At 36.6% G+C, this 26,120-nt stretch overlaps 1 protein-coding gene across 4 annotated transcripts in view; it reads left to right on the plus strand.

Annotated features, from left to right (window-relative positions):
* arhgef10lb (Rho guanine nucleotide exchange factor (GEF) 10-like b) overlaps positions 1-24,059 on the plus strand; it is an 89,225-nt gene extending 65,166 nt beyond the window's left edge. For all 4 annotated transcript variants that reach the window (XM_056449216.1, XM_056449215.1, XM_056449212.1 and 1 more), the window contains 7 exons: positions 8,743-8,829; positions 12,115-12,329; positions 12,475-12,632; positions 18,726-18,868; positions 20,594-20,765; positions 22,679-22,804; positions 22,890-24,059. In XM_056449216.1, the coding sequence (XP_056305191.1) occupies positions 8,743-8,829; positions 12,115-12,329; positions 12,475-12,632; positions 18,726-18,868; positions 20,594-20,765; positions 22,679-22,804; positions 22,890-23,428 (1,440 nt within the window). In that variant the 3' untranslated portion in view covers positions 23,429-24,059. The remainder of the gene's footprint in view (positions 1-8,742; positions 8,830-12,114; positions 12,330-12,474; positions 12,633-18,725; positions 18,869-20,593; positions 20,766-22,678; positions 22,805-22,889) is intronic.
* Positions 24,060-26,120: the final 2,061 nt, after the last annotated feature.

Here is a 26,120-nt window from a genome sequence, read left to right on the forward strand (position 1 = left end):
CTTGCACTGTTCTCTCTCTCAGTGCATTACAGACTAAGCAGGAGTAAACCAATTAAATCAGCGCTGCTGAGTAATCTTGTTTATTTCCCAAGAAAAGTCCAAAGCTGAAGTGAACGGCTTGTCATCTTCAAAAGGGAAGCGTTTGCATACTGTACGACTAGAAGAATGTTTGTTATATTTTTGTAAATGTATGTTTGTGGCAGAGTAGATCTGAAGACATTCTTAAATATCACTTGTATTGGGGAAACTTTTTAGCGGAATATGTGTGATGGTAAGAAGAGCGTGGGGAAAATACCTTCGTTACCGCAGATTAAAGCGCAGCGGCTCTGAAGAAGACACAGGAATAGACAAGCGGATGCTTATGTGGTGTGAAGTGCAGCGAAAACCCATGAGACAAGTGTAGCGGTGTCTAAACTATGTCTTCTCATAAAATCCTCATCCACCCCCATATTATCACAACACAAGAGCTAACGATAAGATGAAATTCTGTCGTCAGGTCATTAAGGCGAGACACTGCAGCAGAATAAGTTAAAACTAATAGTTATCACCATACATCCACTGCTTATTGATTTATTGAAGAGTTAGTTCACCCAAAAATCTAAATTATGCTATTAATGACTCACTCTCACGTTGTTTCAATCTCGTTAGACATTTGCACATCTTCAGTACGCAAACTAAGAGATTTTAGATTAAATCCAAAAGCTCTCTGACACCTCCATAGACATCAATAGTCCTGAGACTATTCCTAGTTCAGAAAAGAAACCAAAAACATTGTTCAACTCTAATTACACAATGTCCAATATAAATGTCCATGAACACTTTTTTTTTTTACCAAAAATTCATAACAACTACTTTGCTCACCTTGAATCATCTATGGTTTCCGCATTAGATTATGGTGCACTTTTAATATGGGCATTATTACTCTTAGGTCAGAGAAGACAAACAAAGTCATTGTTATTTTTTTTTTTATCACACAAAACTGTTCTTGGAGCTTCGTATGATAACAGTTTAACCACTGAAATCATATTAAATGTTTTGATAATGTTTTTGGTTCCTTTTCTGAACCATGGGTGAGAGAGCTCAAAGGTCTGAAAGACATAAATAATAAAATAATTAACTATAACTATAACTTTAACTATAATAATAATACAATAATTAACAGTTTGGGTGAAGTAACACTTTAGGAATTGCTCATTTTTTTGTATTGGTTAATTATTTTTGTATAATTTTATATCCAAATGAGGCATTACTTCATTAAAATTTGCATACATTTCAAGCTCAAAATTAGAACTCTCGCTAGTGAAGTGTTCAGTTTTTCCACTTACAAAGTCCACCGTATAAATAGCAAATGCGCCATTGCGCAAAATGCGCAACTGACTCTTAAAGGGAATGGGAGATGACACTCTGGTTGATTTAATGCACGTTATGTTCAAAACACACCCATAACTCATTAAGAAAATAAGCACAACCCTGTTAAACCATGCGCCAGGGCAAAGAGCGTATTGTTCAATTCTTAAAATAGCAAAAGTGGATTTGGGCACACCCTTAATACTTTTGCGCCATGTGCTTTAGATTTTGCGTCAAGATCATTAAAATAGATCCTTATAAGTTTGGGGTTTGAAGTGAAGATTTATGACTCGGTGCTAAAGCAAATACTCATTTTGAGAGAGCAGCCTTTAAAATATGATAATATGACAAATATGACAAACTGATAAAATATATAAAATAAAACATGCCAAAAATTTGGATGCCAAAAGGCAGTTGACGCACATAAAAAAACAGTTTCTTGCCTTAGAAAACCTCTAATTTAGGAGACTTTTTAAAAAAGATGCTACAGTAAAATACATCAGCACAAGTTTTCAGCCCATCCTGCAGGAAAGCGACAAGCCTGACACAGAACCTTGTATATAAATAATTCCAGTGGGCTAATTCATGTACATATTAAATATTTTCGGCTGTGTTTTTTTCCATGGAGTGGAAAATGTGAATAAAAGTCTTGGCCCCAAAAGATTGCTTAAGATGAAACGGGGCTCCATTCCCACTGTGCATATCCAGGAAGAGCGAGTTTTGCACATCAGAGCTCCGAGCATCAGGCTCACAGCAGGAGAGGGACAGCGCCAGCCTGCCATTCCCACGCAAGATCCAACTCAAGATCCCTCCAACACAACCAAACGGGTCATCCTCTTACCATGTAGCTGCGATATAGGCTAATGTGTCATGAAAACCAAATGACTTCTCATTACATAACGAATAAAAGCTGCCCAGTTTCTAAGATGTTGTGTTGCTGTTCTGAAGTAGCTGATGAATGATACAATGGTGAATGATTCAATTGTCAGTGATACGATGTTGATGAAGTGAATTATTCATCTGTTGTTTGGTTGGTTCTTCATTCTTTTATTACATTATATTATATATATTATATTATATTATATTATATTATATTATATTATATTATATTATATTATATTATATTATATTATATTATATTATATTATATTATATTATATTATATTATTATTCATTCATTTTCCTTTGGCTTAATCCCTTTATTCATCAGGGTTCGTCACAGTGGAATGAACCACCAACTTATCGAGCATTTTACACAGCAGATGCCCTTCCAGCTGCAACTCAGTACAGGGAAACATCCTTACACACTCATTCACACACATAGACTACGGCCAGTTTAGTTTATTAAATTCACCTATAGCTCCAGAGTCGTGGTCGATAAACAGGCAAATGGTCAAAAGGCAGACAGCAGACAGGAATAAACAATACAACAAAGCAAGAGTCACAGGAAGGCAAGGCAAACGTGTCGTAAAGTTCACAATAACAGTTAAACAAGACTCAACACTGATGCGTGTGTGTGTGTTGTTTAAATAGTCCTTGTAATCAGTTCATAACGATAATCTGGCTGTGTGTGTGTGTAATCAATGGAACCTGGAACAGGTGCATGTGAGCGGTGCATGACTGGATATGTAGTTCTGTGTGGTGTGTGTAGTTGTCTAGCGATCCGCATGCATACTAGCGATCTGAAAGGATTAGATCGCTGGTGATTGTGACAATTATATATTATATTATATTTATTATATTATATTATATTATATTATATTATATTATATTATATTATATTATATTATATTATATTATATTATATTATATTATTATTTAATTAATTAATTTTTTTTTGTCTGGTTGTTTGATATGATTAACAAATAATTAAAATAGCTAATATGTTAAATATTTTCTGTCAATAAATATTTAGTTACTATAATTAGTTAACCATTAAAAAATGTATAAATAAAAATAAATAAATATATTTTACCTTACATATAATAAAGATGTTTGGGACAACTTGTACAAATGTATTCTACAGCTTTGTCAGAGCTAAAAGCAGAAAACAACAAAATGTTGTTTACGTCTGCACTTCACTGCCATCACTGAGGTTAAATCACGGTCTCAACTAATGGAGAGCATAAAATGCAATAACAGGAAATGTCTTAAGTGTGTGGAAAAAAAATTGCCATCTTTTCAGCTTCTAAAAATGAAAAAAAAAAACATATAAACTCCACAGATGTGACACTGTTAACATTGTTTAAAATGAAGAAGTCCAAATTATTTCATTGTTTTGTGAATCGTTCTGTGATAGTTACCCAGAATTATGCTACATTTCTCTCTATGCTGTGCCATGTTCAACTTAATTAGATACACCATGACATGACAATACATTCATACTGTAGCATACCATTAGGCTGAAAAAAAACCCCCTCAAAACCTTTGTGATATATTTGCGATGCACTATAATTATAAGCGGCTGTAATCGAATACTATGAGGTTACTACAGTACGTGCTGATTGATGTGTTGTCTTGCTGTGGTAAACAGTGAAACCTTAATTAAGATTAACACAGTGTTGGCAGGGGTGCATTTGTCACCAGCCATATGGGCCGCTGATGATTAAACCTGGAATAATAGCCTGTCTGGCTTATGCATAAATTATATGTGAAACGCAATGGCTGTTTAACAACCTTATGCCTGTCTGATTGAGCCAAAACACCCCGCAGTCAATTAACTTCTTTTACTTTTCTTTCTTAAGCCAAATGCTGGCCGCGGTCACCAGTTCTTTTAGATGTGCTGCAATGAGTGTCACCACTGCTGCCAAAAACATGGATGGCAAAATGTGTACGATTTGAAAAGTCTGTGCTTTCCCTGCCCTGAAACAATATGGAATGAACTGCAAAAATCCGAATAGCAGTTTCTGCATGTCTCATTTTGAAACGGGGAATCAAAAGATGCGCATCATATTTATCATGCCCCATTTACAGCCTTCAATCCCAAATAAATAAATAAAAGTGTAATTCTGTTCTGTAGTTTAGATAATCCTTTGGCTCTCGGATGGCTTTCTGAACATGCAAAAAAAAAACAGTTTTTCTTCTTTGATCCTTCTGTTGCTTTACTGATCGTGTTTTAGAACAAAATGTGCGTTCAACACAGTGGCATAAAGAACCTGAAATCTAAATGTTCCTTTTATGCAGTTCAGTTCACTTTGCGGCCATTTTCGTACCAGTAATAGGCTTGCAAATACAGCTAAATATTCTACAATTGGCCGGGATTATGTTTAAATGATATTTTTTACCCATGCATTGAGCAAACTGACAGTTTTCTGAGCACCAGCTTAAGGTTTGAGTGACTTGTAGGTGTTTTGATTAATATCAGGTATTCCCGTAGTCAGAAGCAGGCTATTTTTTAAAGCTCACTCTGATGAAATGGAGCCTCAAGATGCTTACGTTGAGAGTTAACATTATAATGTCTTGACTTTTTTGTTGACCGACTCAAAATTTTGCTGATTTCTTGTTAGTATGCAGAATAAAAGTGCAGTTGTGCCAGAATGCTTCACTACAGTTATCTAGAAGCAGAATTACTGAGACATACAAAGTGAGTTTAAAATTGGATTCAGGAAAGAAAGGGGTGCAACAGTGCACAAACATGATAGACTGTTTAAAATGTTTTTAATATTGCAGGATGGTGGAAAAACAGCTAATTGATTTAAAAATTGCATATGTTTCCCCCTTTTTATTAAAGGAGACCCCTTTTATGCCCCATTTTTGTCCCTAGAGATGTCCCTAGAGTATGTTTGTGAGATTTCAGCTCAAAATACAACACAGATAACTCCTTTAAAACTACCCCTTTTAGGCTTTGATCCAAATTGTGCCATTTTGGTGACTGTTGCTTTAAATTCAAATGAGCTTGTGCTCTTTTCAAAAGAGGGAGGAGCTAGAAACACCTGTGCATCTAGTACTAGCATTATCTCTGTGAAAAACTAAAAATGTGAAGTGTCTCAGAGGAAGGCCGTCTTTGGAGACTACTGTGACATCTTAAGCAGATACGATGCAGAAACTAATGGTGGATAGCTGCTTCTCACTCAGGGCTAAAGAGATGCTTATTGATTTTCGCCGTAACTCTATTTCTAGTGCTACTACTATTACTACTACTATAAACAGTACTGTTGTTGAGACAGTAAGTGAGTATAAATACCCGGGCACCATCCTGGATGATAAACGGAACTTTGAGGCCAACACAATTTTTGTTTGTAAAAAGGCGAATCAACGATTTACTTGAAGAAATTGAAAGAGTTTAATGTGGATAGGCCTCTTCTTAGGACATTTTATTCTTCTTTTATTGAGTCTCCTTTAACTTTCGCAGTAAATGCTGGTGTGGTAATTTGAGGGGGACAAGTAAAAACAGACTTTCAAAAATTGTTCATCTATCGCAAAAGATTTTGGGCACAATTCTTAATAGTATTGGACATGTGTATGAGATGAGAGTCATATAAAGAGGGCTATGTCCATTTTAGCAGATGAGAACCACCCACTTTATTCAAAGTTTTGCCTCCTGCCTTCAGGCAGAAGGTGTACTTATTTTAGATTGGCAAGGTCTATCTGATATTTGCATTCATTTGTTCCAACAGAAGTTGGGCTATTTAACAAGCTTTAAGTTGTATGTTTTTTTTGTTTTTTTGTTTGTTTTTACATTACTATAATTAATTTTATTGTTTTCTGTTACTTCTATGTTGTCGAATGTGACCTGTTGCTGTTAACTGTCAGCTATTGCTGTAAACCTAATTTCTCTTCGGGGACAATAAAGACATTCCAATTCCAATTCCAGGGCTGTCTATGCCAATGCGGCAGAGATTGTCACTAATGGGTGTGGCTTCCCCCTCTAATGACATATACAAAGGGAGAATGTCAGTCAACGTGTTTCTGCAGACTGTTTTTATCAAGTGTGATTATAAAAAGTAAAATAAATAAATTTTTACCATTAGAGGCTGGCTAAATTCACACACTGTTGCCACACAACTGTGTTTAAACCTCTTATAAAACTGATTTTTGCACAATAGGTCCCCTTTATAGAGTGGTTTATTCAACCAATCTTGCATCTAAAAATACATTGTTGTAAACTACAGTAGTCAACATTTGAAGTGGATCATCACCTTTCAGCAAAGTTGCCCAAAAGCTATTGAACAGCCATTATGGTCTTGGGACAATTTAGAATTTTTTTTGGATCCACTTTAATTGTAGAGAAATGCTATTGCTTACACATTACTAAAGGCGTCTAGTTTTTCCATGGCTGGAATACTGATAAATGATTGCATAAGATTTGAGATGTTCACTCATATTTAATTGGTGCAATGGCTTGTAGTAGAGTAGCAATTATTGTTGTAATTTGAAAGATGAGACTTTGTTATAGAAAGTAATAAAACACAGAGCTGCTTTTGATTATTGAATGCATGTCTGCTATATTAAGTCTAGTAAAGATTTATTCTTTTAATAATTTATGCATCAACTAAAAAAGCATAGGCTGAAAAATTGATGTTGGGAGTTCTGTATGTACACTGTATGAGTTCAGTAAAGATTATGCTTGCTGCAATAGCGATGATAACGGTATTAAGCCCAAGGGCAGATTTAGTGATTTGGGGGCCCTGAGCTATTCCAGCCATGGGGCCCAAAAGATTTACAATTTATTTAGCTGTATTTTTTCTTATACCACTCGATCTCCTTTTCTAAATTTAATCTTATTGCAAAATAATGATAACATGTAAAGCATCTTGTAAAACTTTTGAAACAATTTGTTTTCTTAAAATGAATGAATGAATTCATTCATTCATTCATTCATTCATTTTCTTTTCGGCTTAGTCCCTTTATTAATAACTCGCCACAGCGTAATGAACCGCCAACTTGTCCAGCATATGTTTTTTATGCAGCGGATGCCCCTCCAGCTGCAATCCATCACTGGGAAACACTCACACACCTTCATTCACACACATACACTACAGACAATTTAGCTTACCCAATTCACCTAAGGGCCAGACAGAATAATTTCATTTCATTTTTTGCTATTTCTGCTGAGAATTTTGTAAAAAAAAAAAAAAAATCTGCGCATGTATGCAGAATGATTTTAGGAGTATCATAACTAAAAACTTAACTTAATATGTCAAATAAAAAAATGATACATTTTTAACTTTATTTAATGTTTACAATGCAAATCCTATTAGATTCACTTATTTGGTAAACAAAGCAAGTCTCTCTTATGCATCTACTAAAAGACAGAAAATATTACTTTACAATCTGTATTGTACATAAATCAGATGAACATTTTAATACTACTATTGTTATAACTTAATATTATTAGTTAAATTAATTTAAATAATATAATAATTGAATAAATATACATTTAAACACATTTACACAAGTAAATAAATAGACTCAACGATAGTCTAAAAACCTGCGGAAACCTGCAGATTTCTGCGTGCGCAGATTCCATGTGGGCCTATCTATAGTGTATGTCTTTAGACTTGTGGGGGAAACTGGAGCACTCAGAGGAAACGCACACCAACACGGGGAGAGCATAGACAATGGACCACACAGAAATGCCAACTGACCCAGTCAAGGCGCAAACCAGCGACCTTCTTACTCTAAGGCAACAGCGTTACCCACTGCACCACCACACCAAAATAAATTCACAAGTAAAAATAATAAATAAACTATTTGATTTTTAAAACTAAATCTTTGCTGATTTGACTTCTGGACTGGTCCATGATTGAGGGTGGAGGACACATTTGTGCAGATGTAATAATTACATTAAAATTAAAAATTTTAGACCCTAACCAGACAAAATACCATAAAAATCAATATTATTTATCATTCACATTAATAATTCTAGGTATTTATTTGAGGGCCCTCAGATTTCCTGAGGCCCTAAGCGGCTGCTTACCTTGCTTATTAGTTAAATCCACCCCTGGCACAACACCGCTTTGGTCACTCTCCCACCGTGTCACCACCACCGCTGTCATTTAAATTTTCTATAGTAAAAAAAAATTTAGTTATGCAAGAGAAAAGACATTACAACATAAAACTGAACATGTTCCATCACAGATCAGCAGCAAGAGTCAGATATCACTGATCAGAGTAGTCAGTGACAAGCAGTTTCAGGACGAGTTTTGAACTGTCGTCACTAATTCAAAAGTGAAGGTCATTCAATAGCGCACAATTTATAAACAATTTATAAAGGCCTCGCCCCCACTGATACTGGTACTGGTGTTGTCATTTTGTCACCTCACAACCCTTGTACAAATTTAAACTGTTCCATACAGTATTTGTGTGTCTCTGTGTGAGTAATTCTTGCTAAACTTACCGAGCTTCGTGATTTAATGCTGAGTTTTAGTGTGATCTCTTCTCTTTTTGTTGCAGTTGCAGGCTGCCCTGTATAACCCGGTCCACTGTGCTCTTCTGGGTTTTTCTGCTGCCAGTACATCCTTGCCTCAAGGCTACCTCTGGGTATGTACATTTGCACAATGAGAACATCTTTTCTTCTTTATAACTCCATCTTCCCACTGGTGCAGGAACATCAGTGTGTCTCTGTAGGGCTCTGATGATGGCCACTTTTCTCACTTCAGCCCTGATGCACCTGAGGGGAAACAAATTACCCACATAAACATTTCAATAGTTTACTAATGACCAGGACTTTCATCGGGCCAGTACAGCAGAGAACAGTCAAAGCTTAAATTCACTGACAATATGCTAATTTCACACACCGCCGGTTTCATCACATTTTACTAAGTAGTCATTTAGCAGATGTTTTTCTATCCACTTACAGTTTTCTTGCTCGGAGGCACAACATAAAAACTGCATGGATCATTCCTTGCAGGGTTTAAGCGCTGCACCATATTAAGTTTAATTTTATTTCCTCAGCATTACACAGTATTCAGTTTATATTTAATCACACAAGCACGAGTGTCGTTGTTCTGAATACTCCTTACATTTTATAGTACAGTAAGTAAAACAAAAGGAATATTACACTTAGTCAAAGGTAAAGTGTTGCATATTTTATTGATACAGAGATGAGTGTGTATTTTATAAAACATTTGCAACTGTACAGGTGAATTGTTACATAAATACTACTAAACAGTTATATAGACAATGCAAAGTATTCAAAATATTGAAAATAAAGCTGTTCAAACTCAAGTAAAAATTGGACAAAACAATATTATTAGTGTTCCACATTTCAACCAAATTGAAGAAATATGGGATGTATACAAGAGGTGAAGTGTAAATATGGCAGGTGTACCTGAAATATGGCAGGTCAACCTGAATGAACCAGTGTTTGAATGAATAGCTTGAACGAATTATTCAACGACTCAAGGCTGATTTATACTTCTGCGTCAAGCGCACGCCTATGCTCCGGCACAGCCTACGCATTTGCCGTTGCTGTAGGCAACGCTAACGCGCATCTCTCAAAAAATGTAACTAGACGTCGCAACGATGCATACTGCAAACTCTGTGATTGGTCGGCTTGGTATCGCTGACGAGTGTGGCCGGAGTTGAGAGCCATGCGAGACTGATGGAGCGAGTGTTTGCAAGTGTGTAGTCCCATGAAGAAGCTCTAGATGGAAACTGTTGTTTTGTGTTTACCTTATGGTTACAGTTGTTGCATCTCCGCTGGTTCCCACCATAAAATGAGCGAGTTTGAACCACTTGTACATTAAGGAAGCGTTCAGAAAAATAAAACACCAGGGAAGAAACTTGACAGAGTAACATAAACATCTACTGCCTGCTAGCATTTTGGATGTGTTAATGCAGAGCAGCAGAAACAGCGAGCAGAAGTATAAATGCACGGCAATGTGAAAGGTATAGGCCATGGTTCCGATCATTCTACGCAGAAGTATAAACCAGGCTTCATTTTTACTTGTCACCTACTGCACCACTCTAATACACATGTGTATTTGTCTAGTTATGCAATCTATTTTCTACAATTTTTATTTTAATAAATGTGAATACTGCAAACCGAATCTTGATGAGAAACAGATCAAGAACTCTCTGTGTCATTTGTTTTTTTAATGGCAGCATCCACATTTATTCAAATAAACCATGCTATCACAGAAGAGATGTGGCCTAGATAAGTGCAAATCTTCTCCAGAAGTGTTTTATATTCTCATTTAAAAACACAGGAATAACCCCTAGAATGAAAGGATCTGCTTTGACCATATTTGGAATGGTCATGAATATTAATCAGCTCTGCTCTAATGCTCCGGAGCTTGTGTCATTGCCTGGCACTCACACACACGCACATACACACTCTAATGATATGTATGAGATTTTTTCTCATATTTTTCAAAGAGCTCTGTAATTCCAGTCTTATTTTCAAAATAAAAGTCCCCAAATTATCACTGTTGTAATCTAATTAGGAAACATTGCGGCCAATCAATCGCTGCCTGGGGCCAAGGGATCCTTTCTGGATTGTTTGAGTATTGTTCTAATTGGCCTGTTTTTCTCCAGAATTTTACGCTCAAAAACAATGGTGGAAGCAATGGAGTTTGAGGCTCCAGGTGTGTCGTTTCCAAGTACTGAACTCTTATTATTCAGGTTTGCCTAAGAATAACCAGATTTTTGTTATATATTACATTTAATCAAACCAAACCAAATGACTTCCAAATTAACTCTGATGCAGTTTAAATTAAAGGTCTAATTTATGCAATCCATTTTATATCAAATACACCTCAGAATACATGCGTTAAGGGCACTGACCCTGGACACTATTTCCATCCCTTTTTTCCCACTCTATTTCCACCTGGGGACACTCATCCCGAGGCCCCTAGAGATTATGCAGCACCATTGATGCAATCCAAGACCTGTGAAGAAATGATGCCAATGTATCCATAATCCTGGACCAGGCCGTATCCCGAGCTGATGCTGTGACGGTCATGGAGGAATGGAAAGCATGAGACTGATTCCTGAAAGACCACAGTGACAGACGAGTCTTTGCGTTGATCCCGTAGGCTAACCTGAACACCTGCTGGTGACCTACTCACACCTGCAGTTCTCCACGAAGGACGTCCAGCATTCTCAGGCGCCTAGACAGCAGCTCTGCACAAGAAGTTTGGCCAGAGGAGAAATTGTTGTGCCAAACAGAGACTGGTTTCTCTCAAGGTTTTGTCCTTCACTTTCGTCAATTGGTGAAGTTTGTTCATCGTCACTTTAGCCACTGGCTTGCTTGGTTGGGACTTGTGGAGCTGCGCATCGATGGATTTGCTCTTTAGTGTTTGGATTTTCAGCAGTGAAATTTAAACCACACTGAACTGAACTAAACTGAACTTCAACTCTGAAAATTGGACTCCTCTTGTATAACTAACTTGTATAATTTGCAATACAAAACTTTCCAAACCATAAATCATCTCTCAAATCAGACTGAATCACAACTCCTGCATTGAAATGTACTCTTCTCTTATAGTTTTCTTTTGACTTACAGAGATTTTCCAGCAGAGGTAAGTGATGGTAGCGGGAGCACTGCCTAAAAAAACACTGTTAGAATAGCTTGATCGACATTTAAAAGAAAGAAGGAAGCAGGATTAAAAGTTTCTCGAAAGGCAGCTCTAGAAACAAACATCAAGTATTCCACATCAAAAGGCGTTCTATAAATCATTTATCTCATGGCTGTGCTTTCACGTTTTTCTTCTTCCAGCTTTTTTGCCTGCAGCCTCTCAGAGGGCCATTTCAGTGAATTGAGGCGCTGGATGTCCTCTTTCTCATGTTTGTTTTCTTTTTGTTGTCTCTTCGACTGTGCAGGTGGCTAGTAGGGGTGACGACTCTCATGGGCAGGTGGAGATTTTCTCCCTCAACAGGCCCACTCCACGCTCCGTCAAGAGTTTCTCTCTCAGTTCCCAGGTGCTTTGTCTGGAGTATATCACAGAGCCCAGCACCGAGGAAGAACAGGAAACTCAGGCCTCTGAAGTTCCTTCCAAGATCGGCAACACCATCTGTGTAGGATTATTGGATGGCAAGTGAGTCAGTGTGTATATACGTACCTGTACTGGTGTGGAATAATTTGTTTACTTTGCTAATTTGATGCAGAAAGGCTGAATTAATTTGCTTATTTTTTCAGGCAAAGCTTTTGATTGTGTATGTTTGTGTGTGTGCTTTCTCTAGCATCATGGTTTATGGGAGTGTGGACACCGCTGCTCAGTGTTTGCTAACGTTCTGTAACCCCGAGCGCTGCCACGTTCTCTGTCTGAAACACTCGGGCAACTTTCTCTTTGCTGGTCTGAGTAATGGAAAAGTTGCAGTTTACAACAGAAAAAGTGGAGGTATGAAAATTACATTTTCTATGCAAATGTAGGGACAATTCACCTTAAAATGAAAATTCAGACATCAATTCACTCATGTTGATTCACAACTGTATGATCTTTCATTAAAGAAGCATAAAAGAAGGTTTGGCTAGCTGTTGTTTATCACCACCATCTTTTATTTCAAGAGTTCACACTTAGCTGATGATTAATTATAAGCTTGTTTGGCATGCTGTCCCGGGAGAGAGCCCTGAGCTCATAAGATCCTCGAGCCTGGGGCTCCCTCCCGTTGCAAGGCGAGAGGGGAGTTTGAGCTCAGGTAGATCTCGAGAACTCCCCAGCTGTAATAACCAATGAACAGCCAGTGATTGCTCTTGAGAGATAACCATTTACTAGGAGCATGTCTATAGTGCTGGTTTGGATTAGTCAATTAACTTATGTTGCATGTTTTTTGGACGGTGGGAGGAAACCGGGGAAAACCCACATGAGCACGGGGAGAAAATGCAAACTCCGCACAGAAATGTCTGCTGGTTTGGTAAAGCCTAGAACCAGAGACATTCTTGCTGTGAGGCAACAGTGCTAAGCACTGGGCTACCGTGTCACCCATCTAGGAAGAAGGAGGAGTAGGGGTGGATGGGGGGATTCTTCAAAACGAAGATAGCGGTGGTACGTTAACCCAGGGTATTTGTAGTAGCTTAGGAGTCGTCTGATTGGTGCATTGAGAATTGGATAATGTGGATCCAGTCGCTAGCAATCATAAGCACGTGATTCTCTCGAAATTAGGTTATAACTAAACTTCACTTTGTGTTCGACAGAAGAAATCAGGTTGATTACGGAATGATTACAGAATCTTCATTTTCTGATACTATATTTTTTCGCTAAATTAATCAAACGGCTGCAATACATTCAAAACTCAGCAGCACGCATTCTCACCATGCCAGCACATCACTGGTGTGCTTTATAGCTTGCATTGGCTCCCAGTTCAGTCCCGTATCATTTTTAAAAGACTGACACTTGCATATAAAGCTCTACATGGTACAGCTCCTTCCTATATCTGTGACATTGTTTCTCAGTACACACCTTCTCGTTCCCTGCGGTCTTCTGATACTCTCACCCTTCAACATCCACCCTGTAGATTAAAATCAATAGGGGAGAGAGCCTTCTTCGTTGCTGCACCAATGTTATGGAATGCTCTCCCTCATTCTGTAAGAAATGCTTCCACACTAGCTGGCTTTAAGAAGATGTTAAAAACTCGCCTCGTCGTATTTTTAGATTCTTGATCATTTTAATGTGTTTATATTTTAGAATGTTTCGATGTATCCTTGTGTTTTATTGCATGTTTGATTTCTCTGTTGTTGTAGGGCTTTGGGTTTTAGAAAAGCGCATTATAAATAAAATGCATTATTAATATTTTTATTGTTATTACATTTTGTACTTTGGATTCACTTTGGGATCAGAGATGCAAGATTTTTTTTAAAGGTCCAATGAAGTGCTTTGATATGTGCATATTTATTCAATGTTTGACGTAATCTCAACCAAAACATGAAGAGAGGGTGGGGCATAGTGTAGTGTAGTGTTGTAGTGCACTTTTTTATGTCGCTAGGCAACAACTGAATCAGCTGGGTATTGTGCCAGAGTGTTGCTCTTGATATTGTTATAATTTTAATCATAGGGGGAGGGTGAACAAACTCCAGGGTAAGGCTAATACATGCGCTGTCCTTTAATGCATTTAAAAAGATTTGCAACCGACCAAGAAGAGGTTTTAACAAAAGCACCGCCTATCAACAAACGTCTATTATATTCAACACGCGCATTAAATTATTTTATTAAACTTTCCCACTGATCTAAAGTACCAGTCAAAAGTTTGGGGTCAGTTGATTTATTTTTTATTATTATTACTTTTATTTAAAAATCTAATTAAAATGATTCTGTTCATCAAGGCGGCATTTATTAAATATTAAAAAATTGTTAAATACTTATTTATTAAATATTTATTTATTACTTACTGTATGCAGTTTCAAATTAAATTATTACTACTTGTTGCTTTTATTACTATTACCAATAATAATAATAATAAAAATAATAACAATAATAATCATTTTAGAGTTATTTCCAAAGGATCATCCGTCTCTGAAGACAGAAGTAATAAAGCTGAATATTCATCATCACGGACACAGCCCTCACTTTTCTGCCACCCTAGGCGGCCGGCTAGGTCGCCTCTGGACGCGCCGGCCCCGAGAATATGAAATCATTCTCTTTTTCACGAGGCCAATCGAAAACCAAACTTGTAATTCAGCAATAAATATTTGACCTTAATATAAAACTCCAAACGATTGCCTAAACAAGATTACTACACTATAGGCTAGACTACGTTACAATGAAACTACCAATTTAATGCTGAAAACAAATAAAACCAGAATAATAGATAATACCTCTCTCGTAATACTCATTTGTTGTTTTATTACTTATGTCCTTGACCAGCAAAACATAATAGTCCGCTGGCCAGCACTTTTGGTTTGGTTTTCAGAGCTGCTAAGAACTCCAGTAATAAACAGCGCTCATCACAACGTGCGGGGTTGGACAGTTCCATTTTTGTGCGGAGGGGGACTTTATATTTGATTGACAAACTTACAATAGCTAAAGTGTTGTGTTAATCATCAACATTAAATTACATTCATATTACACCTTACACCTGTTACATGTTTTCAATGCATTTTTTTTTTCTTTGGTGCTATCTCCGTGGTCTCTGGCCAGGGGGAGGCTAAGCCTTCCCCAGCCTTACACACGCTCCGCCTATGATTTTAATATTCAATAATATTGTGATATTCAAGATTTGTGATTCATACAACACCTGATAACGTAAAACAACAACCACTAGTCTCTCCTCCACCTTCAAAAGTCTACGTAGTTATCTTGACAACACAATCACTGCTGTCACCTCAACGGAAACCCCGCCTCTGCTTTCATTTGATTGGAGAATGAAAGAGACGCGACTGACGTATCATGCTAATAACTACCTTTTTTAATCAGTAGTGGAAACGAGCTTCAATAGGAGGCAGTGCCTTCTGAAAAAAGAGAAAAAGAAAATATTCCTTAGAACAAAAACACCTTAAATATGATCAAATAAAACCTACAGTAATGACTTGTTTTTATAAAGTAACAGTGCTTAACATGGTATCTCCCCTAAGCCCATTGAGTTTATAGCATGCTGTGGAATTGGAGAGGGGTCAATAAAAATGGAATGGAGAAAAGTCTCATCAAATAAATGAATGCCTCCATCGCTCAGTGACTGGATATTATTGGTTATGATTTGTATATTACTGGTTTCTACAATAAATCCCACCTATACACACCCTGCAACAATTTATTTCTGCAAAATTAATATAAATTACATCTATTTTTCAATAAAAGACAAACATAATCTGCTTAAAGAAATAGCACAAAATCATTATCTTTATTAGATTGACAATATAAAGATTTGCTGGGCATAGTGGAAAAAATGTTTCCTCTTTCCAAATTGACTTGAGTTTAGCAGTATTTTTGTGAGGTGTGGTTTGAACATCTCTCCCGAGATCAAGCCAAAGCGTCTCAGTCAGGTTGAGGTCAGAACTGGGTCACATCAGATGCTGTTTTTGTTGGCGATGTAGAGTCTTGTGCTTGAGAACACTGTCCTGTTGAATCATTTGACTTTTGAGTTCCAGTGACAAACAGATGACCTTACATCCTCCTGCAAAATGACCTGATAAGCTAGGGAAGTGATTTTTCTGTCAGTGAGAGTACGCTGCGTAGACCCAGAGGCTGAAAGCCCCATGATGTCGCTCCATCCCAGTTTTTCTAAAGAGCTTCTGAAAACTTTCAAAAACATTTGGCTGTCCACAGAATCTTTTTGCTAGTAGCAATGTCAGAACATCCAAACATTTTCTTCATATTCACCTTCAGTCCAGTCTAATTGTTGTTACTCTGGTTTATTTAACACAATCGCATGGAAGTTTTTTAACTAATGTATCTATTTTTATGTTTTGCAAATTTGTGGATTTAATAATCAAGAAATGTCAGCATGAGAGTGCAATCCCTTAAAAGTGTTGATGGAAGTGGAAAGCTCTGCAGGTCAATCTACTGATAAAAGGTGTCAAGCACAAAACTGCTGAATTGCTTTTTTTAATGCTACATATGCTTATTTACTATTGCAAAACTTGTTCAATTGTATTGCATAATGTATTTACAAGCAATAAAATCACCTTTTCCATGCCTTTTTCAGAACAAATATTTCACATGAGTACATTATTGTTTTAAAGCCAAAAGAGAATTTGACCTGGTGTTGCCAAGCTGTTAGTAAATATGGCAATTGATGACTAATTCATGTACATTTTTTATTATCTCACTCATTAAATTTCATACGATCTGCAAAAGCTGCATTGCTGGTTAGGTTGAGGCATTGACCTGTGGTTTGTATGGGTCCTAACGCCCCAGTGTATTGATGGGGACTGCTCAGTGAGTGCCATCTTTGGGCATCCTGGCCAAATTTGCCCACTGGCCTCTGTCCACGTAACCATCCCCATATCTTAATTGGCTTCATCACTCTGTCTCCTCTCTACCAATCAGTTGGTCTGTGGGTGTGGTCTGGCGGAATATGACTGCAGTCACATCATCCAGGTGGATGCTGCACTGCAAAAGTTCTAGCCCAAGTTCGAGTCCAAATATCTAAAAAGTCTTATATTAAGAAGCATTTTATGGGCAAGAAAAACATATTGCCTTGTTTTCAGAAATAATATGCCAATATTAAGTGAGTTTTTCCTTGAAACAAGCATGGGGTAAGCAAAATAATCTTGTTTTTCTTCCTCATTGGCATATTATTTTGCTTGGTTTAAGGAAAAACTAAATTTTGGCATATTTTTTCTTAAAACAAGACAATATGTTTTGCTTGCCTAAAAAATGCTTCTTGATTTATACATTTTAGATATTTGGACTAGAAACAAGACAAAATTCTAAAAAAAATCATTTTTGCTGTGTGCATACTGGTGGTGGATGAGGAGATTCCCCCCAAAAATGTATTAAGTGCTTCGAGTGTAATTATTAATTACTATTTTTATTAAAAATGGCATGTTTCCATGCTAACCAAATCCTACAGAAACTTGTCAGACTAACATTTTGTCATAATGCCTAGTTTCCAAAACTCATATAGTTTAAATCTGTGATTTTCTGCTTTCTGCATGTCTCTCGTTGATAATGAAGTTGGCATTTGTATTTTACATGTGTGAAACTTACAGCTAAATTTATTAATGGCCTTCTGTGAATTTTCCTAGTTTTCTTAATGACCTCCGTGTGCCCGATTCCAAAATTGTATCATTTTCCTTTTTTCTGTAAAAAAGGAGATTTGATTTTTCATACTATGAAAAGTCAATTAAAATTCAATTTATTCAGATCTTATGCTACTTTAAAGTGATTGATTTGCTCTTCAGTACTTGGACTCTCAGTAGTAATTATTAAACCACACTGAACTGAGCTAAACTGAACTGAATTTAAACACTACAAACTGAATTACACTGTTCCTATTTACTGTGACCTTTTATGTGAAGCTGCTTTGACACAATCTACATTGTATAAGCGCTATACAAATAAAGGTGAATTGAATTGAATTGAATAAAGGGGTGGTCCAGAGTGTACTTTTAAGGCTTGGTTGTGTTTATAAGATGCAGAGTGTGTTCATGCTTCATTTGTAGAAAATCACGTGATTTTTTTGCATATATCTTACTTTAATTATTTACTGCTACTTTAAAGTACCCTTTTAAAGAAAAAAAAGACCATGTACTACTAAGTTTACATACGTTTTCCTGCATCTCTTTATAGTACTAATGCCACATCTTATCAATGTGTTATTGTGCTTATGACAAATGAATACAGTAAAAATATTATTATTATTATTATTTTTTTACAAGTAATTAAAAATAAATATAAATAGAAGTAAATAGTAAGTAAACAGAAAATTAAGTAAATTCAAATTCTTTTTGTTTTAAATCGCCTCTATCAGAATCTATTGCTACATTGTGAAATATGTGCAAATATCAGTCGTTTCCAGTTGCACCTCTAATTCCAGCTTGCATTTTCCGGTTCCAGAAGGCCTGTGGGATCCAGATTCCTGCAGACATGTAGTTATTGGATACGCGCCCATCCTCAAGCTGCTCCGAATCGACCAGTGTGTGTGGGCCAGCTGTGCCAACCAGGTGTCTGTGATTGAGGGCTCCTCTCTCAGGACTCAGGTAGACACTCGCACCTCAGACATAAAAAAAATGTGTAGGCGAAATGAAAATGCCTTCTATACAATTCCACCATCTTCAGACGCACTGCGCAACTGCTTTGAGTCAAAAGAGTGATCCGTCCCGTCACAATCAAAGATCTCTTCCATAACAAAAGGTCGGTTTAGCAAAGCTTGAAATGATTCTTTTATTTCAGACTTTTACATTTGGTTTCCCGGTTAAGACAGCTTCCAGTGCCAGATGCATTATGAGAGAGCATCTTAAGCCACACATAAAAGGTATCCTCCCTGTAGAAGCCCAACAGCATGTTAGGGTGCTCGCCTTTGATCACTTCTGACAGCTGAGCCAACCTCTCTATTTTGCCGCAAGGAGCGCACCCTCCCTCTGCCTTCCTGATGCTTAATATCAGGATTAAATTCAGCTCGGGAAGTTGCAAGTTCAGTTCAACCGGAAGATAAGATGTGGGTGCGCATATGGACTTGTCAGCCTGTTTACATTTGCGAGTCAGTAGTTCTTTGCATCCGTAAGGAATGTGTTTGTCAGTATTTAGCTGCTGGAGAACACTTCTACAGGTACACTGAATTTATATGGGTAAAAACAGCTCTGTTGATTAATGGAGCTTTTCAATTAAATATTAAGTATTAATGGGTACAAAACTTTATTCTGGATAACAAATATAGTTTATAATTGATCAGATGTATAGTTTAAGCATGAAAGTTAAATGTTACGCAGCTTTTAATGTTTGTTTTATATATCATAATAATTATTTATTTACATATTTATGTCAAGTTTCAATTATTTAAATATACATTCTAAAAATTCTGGGTTGTTTTAACTCCATATGGGTCAAATATGGGCAAACTCAACCATTGGGTAAAAAAAAAAATCGTCATTTAAATTTACCTTAGGTTTGTCCATTTTTGACCCAATGTTGGGTTACAACAACCCAGCACTGTTTAGAGCATAATACAATATTACCCCCCAACCCACATACACACATATATTCATTCATTCATTTTTCTTTTCGGCTGAGTCCCTTTATTAATCTGGGGTCGCCACAGCGGAATGAACCGCCAATTTATTGAGCATATGTTTTACACAGCTGATGCCCTTCCAGCTGCAACCCATCACTGGGAATCATCCATACACACACACACACATTACGGACAATATAGCTTACCCAATTCACCTATAGCACATGTCTGGACTTGTGGTGGAAACCGGAGCACCCGGAGGAAACCCACACAATCACAGGGAGAACATGCATCCACACAGAAATGCCAACTGACCCAGCCGAAGCTCGAACCAGCGACCTTCTTGCTGTGAGGTGATCATGCTATACCCACTGTGCCACCGTGGCGTCCATACACATAAATTCATGCATATTATAACTATAAGCTCTTATTTCTATATTAATACTGGGGCTTTGAATAAAATCATTGATTTCTAGTGGGTTTAAGTGGACTATTTACACATTAAACTTAGAAATGAAACATTGCCATTCTGGACTGTGCTGTAAAGTGTCTATCCTCTCATGCCCAAACAGACTTTAATTAAGCAGAATGTTCTCTGACTGTGAATTAAACCTACTTTGAGCACTACAGTCCACAGAGTTGGCCTAAACTTTGATGTTTTTTTTCCTCCTTTCCCTCTAAATCTACAATTCCTCTTGCTCTGTCTTGTTTTTCTGCATTTTCATGATGATTTTGTATCTTTTATGATTCTCAGAGTTTTGAAGTTCATCCAGACCCTATGGTTAGTGTGACCCACATGGTGCGCGCTGGAGGAGGGGTGTGGATGGCATTTTCAGAGGGATCATCCCTACGTCTGTTTCACACTGAAACACTGGAACACCTCCAGGAGATCAACATTTCAACACCCTCTGCATATTTCAGCTCTGGCAAGTCCAACATGTGATTATGGCTAGGATATTATTTCCGTAGTTTGATGGTTTTGCACTCAGGCCATGAAAGGGGGCACACGAGTCAAGTAGATTCACTGTTTAAAACTGAATGAGCTTCTGGCAAAACAAAATACTGACTTAATTACATTTGATTTCATTTAAAAAGTGAAATAAAATTAACTGAATTAATTAATAATAAAATAAAGAAGTAACAATATACAGTTGAAGTCAGAATTATTAGCCCCCCTGTACATTCATTCATTCATTTTCTTTTCGGCTTAGTCCCTTTATTAATCTGGGGTTGCCACAGCGGAATGAACCGCCAACTTATCCAGCATTTTTTATGCAGCAGATGCCCTTCCAGCTGCAACCCATCACTGGGAAACACATACACACTTCACACACACATACACTATGGACATATTCACACACACATACACTACGGACAATTTAGCTTACCCAATTCACTTGTACCACATGTCTTTGGACTGTGGAGGAAACTGGAGCACCCGGAGGAAACCCACGCGAACGCAGGGAAAACATGCAAACTCCACACAGAAATGCCAACTGACCCAGCCGAGGCTCGAACCAGCGACCCTCTTGCTGTGAGGCGACAGCACTACCCTACTGCGCCACTGCGTCCCCCCCCCCCCATAAACTAATTACCAATAACTGATTTATTTAATCTTTGCCAAGATGACAGTAAATAATATTTTACTAGATATTTGATAAGATACTAGTATTCAGTGCTAATTCAAGATACTAGTATTCAGCTTAAAGTGCAATCAAAGGCATAACAAGATTAATTAGGTTAACTAGGCAAGTTATTGTATAACAATGCTTTGTTCTGCAGACAGTCAAAAAATATTGCTTAAGGGGGCCAAAAATATTGAGTGTAGAATTATTTTTTAATTAAAAACTGCTTTTATTGTAGTCGAAATAAAACAAATAAGAGTTTCTCCAGAAAAAAAAATATTACAGGAAATACTGTGAAAAATTCCTTACTTAAAAACAGAAATTCTTAAAAAAGAAAACAATTCACAGGAGGACTAAAATTGTGACTTCAGCTGTATATTTTAAACTTAAACTATTTGATATAAATAAAATATATAAACAAAATATGAAACGAATTATATCCCAAAAAATAAATAAACTAATAAATTAAAAATGTGATCTAAGACTGACAAGAAGCTAATTAATCATTTTACTTAAATAAAAATTCAATACATTTAATTAAAATCAATAACACACACACACACACATATATATATATATATATATATATATATATATATATATATATATATATATATATATATATATATATATATATATATATATATATATATATATATATATATATATATATATAAAAAATAGTGACAGTTTATAATTTTCTTATATAAAAATGTCAAGTGAAATCTCTGTAAATCTGAGTAACATGCAGAATCCAAAATAAAATTAGGGTGCAGTGGGTAGCACGATCGCCTCACAGCAAGAAGGTCGCTGGTTTGGGCCACAGATGAGCCAGTTGGCATTTCTGTGTGGAGTTTGCATCCTCTGGGAGCTCCGGTTTCCCCCAGTCCAAAAGACATGTCCGGTTAGGTGTTGGGTTGTAGCTAGAAGGGCATCTGCTGCGTAAAACATATGCTGGATTAGTTGGCGGTTCATTCCGTTGTGGCAACCCCAGATTAATAAAGGGACTAAGCCGAAAAGAAAATGAATGAAAATAGACAGTAAAAATAAAACAACATGAAATAAATTGATAATGACAAAATGTAAACAATTAATAAAAAAAACAAATATGAAATGTATCATATTTTCTTATTGGGACACACATGCAAACATGTACAAAAAATAACAATAAAAATATAAAAAATAAATGACAAGATATCATAATCTGTTCTCAGCTCAAAAGCCCAGCCTGTGTGTGAGCAGCCTCCTCATCTGCCAGGGTCTACTCTGGGTGGGTACAGCTCAGGGCATTATCGTCACCTTGCCAGTACCCAGACTGGAGGGCATCCCAAAAATAACAGGTGAGATGCAATTCAAACAAACAAGCCATTACATCTAATCCTCCTTTATGTTGACAAACACAAACTCTCCCTCTTTCCCTATCAGGAAAAGGAATGACCTCACTCAACGCTCACAATGGCCCTGTCGAATTCCTATTGGCCACTTCCAGCATTTTACCCCAAGATTTCCTCAAGCGTGACTCCGCTACAGACAATGTGGATTCAAATAGCGGAGGTGATGAAAAGGAGGCGACGAATTCCTCTGAGGAGTCGCTCCAGCAGGCGGACGCCACTTCTCAAGGAGAAGCCAAAAGCAAAGGCGTCCTTCTGCAATACCACCTTCGCTCTACCTCCAGACTCCCAGGAAAAGTCCTGACGGCGCGGCCTGAAGAAACACCAGATTTAGCCCAGGACACTCTGGAGCACAGCCTGGAGGACGGCTCGATCTATGAGCTGAGCGATGACCCTGAGGTTTGGGTCCGAGGGCCCGGGACAACATCTAAGGAAGCTGGACGTCGGGAAAAGGTGACCTCGGCTGCGGTTATATCCGGTGGAAAAGGATTCCGTCGACTGGCTAATTCTTCACACTCGGCGGAGTCCAGTGAAAATACGCTGATGGTCTGGCAGCTGCCCATTACAGTTTGAGGGAGGAGTGTGTGAAGGATTGCTGGATCACTGAAGGACAAACACACACTCTAAGCCTGTATTTGTGTGGCTTATGTGGATTATTCATTCCACTTTCTCCTCCAGAAGGTTTTGAAGGAATATTCCCCCGGATCAGTGAACGTTAAGCTATGGCTGTGGTATAATGTCGATTTTCCACAAAAATTCTATTATTTTATTCTCAGAAATACTGGCTATAGTGAGGCCTTTATAATGGAAGTGAATGGAGCCAATCTGGAATCAGCACTCCTAAAGCTTGCATACCTCTCGGAGGCAAAGAACCTCTGCGAAGTGCAGTTAAAATCCTTTAACGCATGGCAAGCTGTTGATTATCCTGCTTATTCCTTGGTCATTTGCTAAGTTGTAGACAAGTTAAAATGAGTTTTTGTCTTTGCAGTGCAATATTTAAGTGCTACTGATAATGCGACAACATATACAGTATACAATGTTGAAGGTTAAAGTATTAGCCTTCCTGTGAATTTATTTTATTCTTTTTCAGATATTTACATATTATATTTTTTTCTGGAGAAATTATTATTTCTTTTAGTTTGGCTGAAATTTTTTTTTTACTTTTAAAATAATTTTTAGGTCAATATTGTAAGCCTTGTTAAGAAATGATTAATATATATATATATATATATATATATATATATATATATATATATATATATAGTTAAAGTCAGAAATATTAGCCCCCTGAATTATTAGCCCCCCTGTTTATTTTTCCCCAATTTCTGTTTAACAAAGAGAAGATCTTTTTTTAACACATTTATAATCATAATAGTTTTAATAACTCATTTCTAATAACTGATTTATTTTCTCTTTGCCATGATGACAGCAAATAATATTTGACTAGAAATTTTTAAGACACTTCTATTCAGCTTAAAGTGACATTTAAAGGCTTAATTAGGTTAATTAGGTTAACTAGGCAGGTTAGGGTAATTGGGCAAGTTATTGTATAATGATGGTTTGTTCTGTAGACTATCAAAAAAAATATAGCTTAAAAAGGCTTATAATTTTGACCTTAAAATGGTTTTTAAAAATTAAAAACTGCTTTTATTCTAGCTGAAATGAAACAAATAAGACTTTCTTTAGAAGAAAAAATATTATCACACATACTGTGAAAATTTCCTTGCTTTGTTAAACATCATTTGGGAAATATTTAAAAATGAAAAAACATTCAAAAGGGGGCTAATAATTCTGACTCCAACTGTATATATATATATATATATATATATATATATATATATATATATATATATATATATATATATATATATATATATATATATATAAACATACTTCTGTTTGTTTTTTTGCTTTCAGATGTACACTATAGCACTTATTTGGTGGAATACCACAAGGAAGTGTATTTTTTGAGAAGATTCTTTTTTGTTGACGACTTATAAATCATTCTCAGCAGTTCGGTTTATCACATCAATAACTGAGACACTGAAAACACATCCTGAGCTGCACATGTCAAAGAGTGACAGTGATGTGTGCTTCAGATTATGTATTTATATACTTGCTGTGCAGTCTTTATCATGTGATAATATGCAAAATCATATTATCGGGGACTGTTAGAAATAGTAAAATTTACCTGTAGTCTTTCAAGTAACACTGTTTACTCTACAAGAAGCTGATTTTTACTATAATTTGGCAAGAACTTACAACCTTAAAATTAAAGTATTTATGATTTGAATAGATTTAAATGTCAAAAAGTTCCATTAACAGAAGGTGCTTTTTAAAATGATACGCTTCACAAAGCTCTTTCTCAGATTGCCTTCTTTCACTTCCATTGAAAACTCCTCAGCAATTGTTGTTTTAAGAAATCATGTCTAAATTATTATAACTATTTATACAGCGGGGAAAATAAATATTAAACACGTCATGTTTTTCTTTGGGAATAATATTTCTAAACGAGCTGTTGACAACGAATTAAAACAGGCTTTTTTGTTGATGGCAGCTTAAATGGAGCTCTCAAATGGAGAATGAAGTCACATGAATTGCTCAGGTGTGAGTTCTTCACAGACTTCAACAAAGTGTAAAATCTTGATGGTTCTGTGGGTCTCGTCTAAAAAAAATCTGATCTTTATTTTGTATTGTATTCAAGTCAGGTGATTGGCTGGGCCATTCTACAGCTTGATTTTTATCTTTCTCTGAAAGCATTTGAGGGTTTCCTTGGCTGTATTTTGGATCATTGTCTTGCTGAAATGTCCACTCTGGTTTTATCTTCTGCAAATGTAGATGTTGGACTGAAGCAGCTAATATTCATTTACAATAATGAAGAGCAGAGGATTGCTGAATAACTACAGAGAGATTTCAGCTGCTGTCTGGGCATTCACTGCCTTCCTACACCTCCCTTTCTTCATGTGTTCAATACTTTTTAGTTTCGTTTTCTTTGCATATATGGATTTCTTTGGTTGTTACCAACATCGGGGGAACATTTCAAGTCAACGGCACCTTTAGAAATATGTTTTCTGTGAAAAATGGTGATGTGTTCAATACTTATTTTCCCAGCTGTGTATACAGTACTACAGGTTGTATAACTGACATTATGCCACAGATGCTGTCGGAGGAGCTGAAATATTCTTTTAAATCAATAAAAATCTATCGTTCAACATTCATCTGTCGTAATAACAGCATGCACTCGGTAGGTTGTAAAAATGCGGAA

This window comes from Danio aesculapii, chromosome 23 (assembly GCF_903798145.1).
Source record: "Danio aesculapii chromosome 23, fDanAes4.1, whole genome shotgun sequence".
Taxonomy (NCBI): Eukaryota; Metazoa; Chordata; class Actinopteri; order Cypriniformes; family Danionidae; genus Danio; species Danio aesculapii.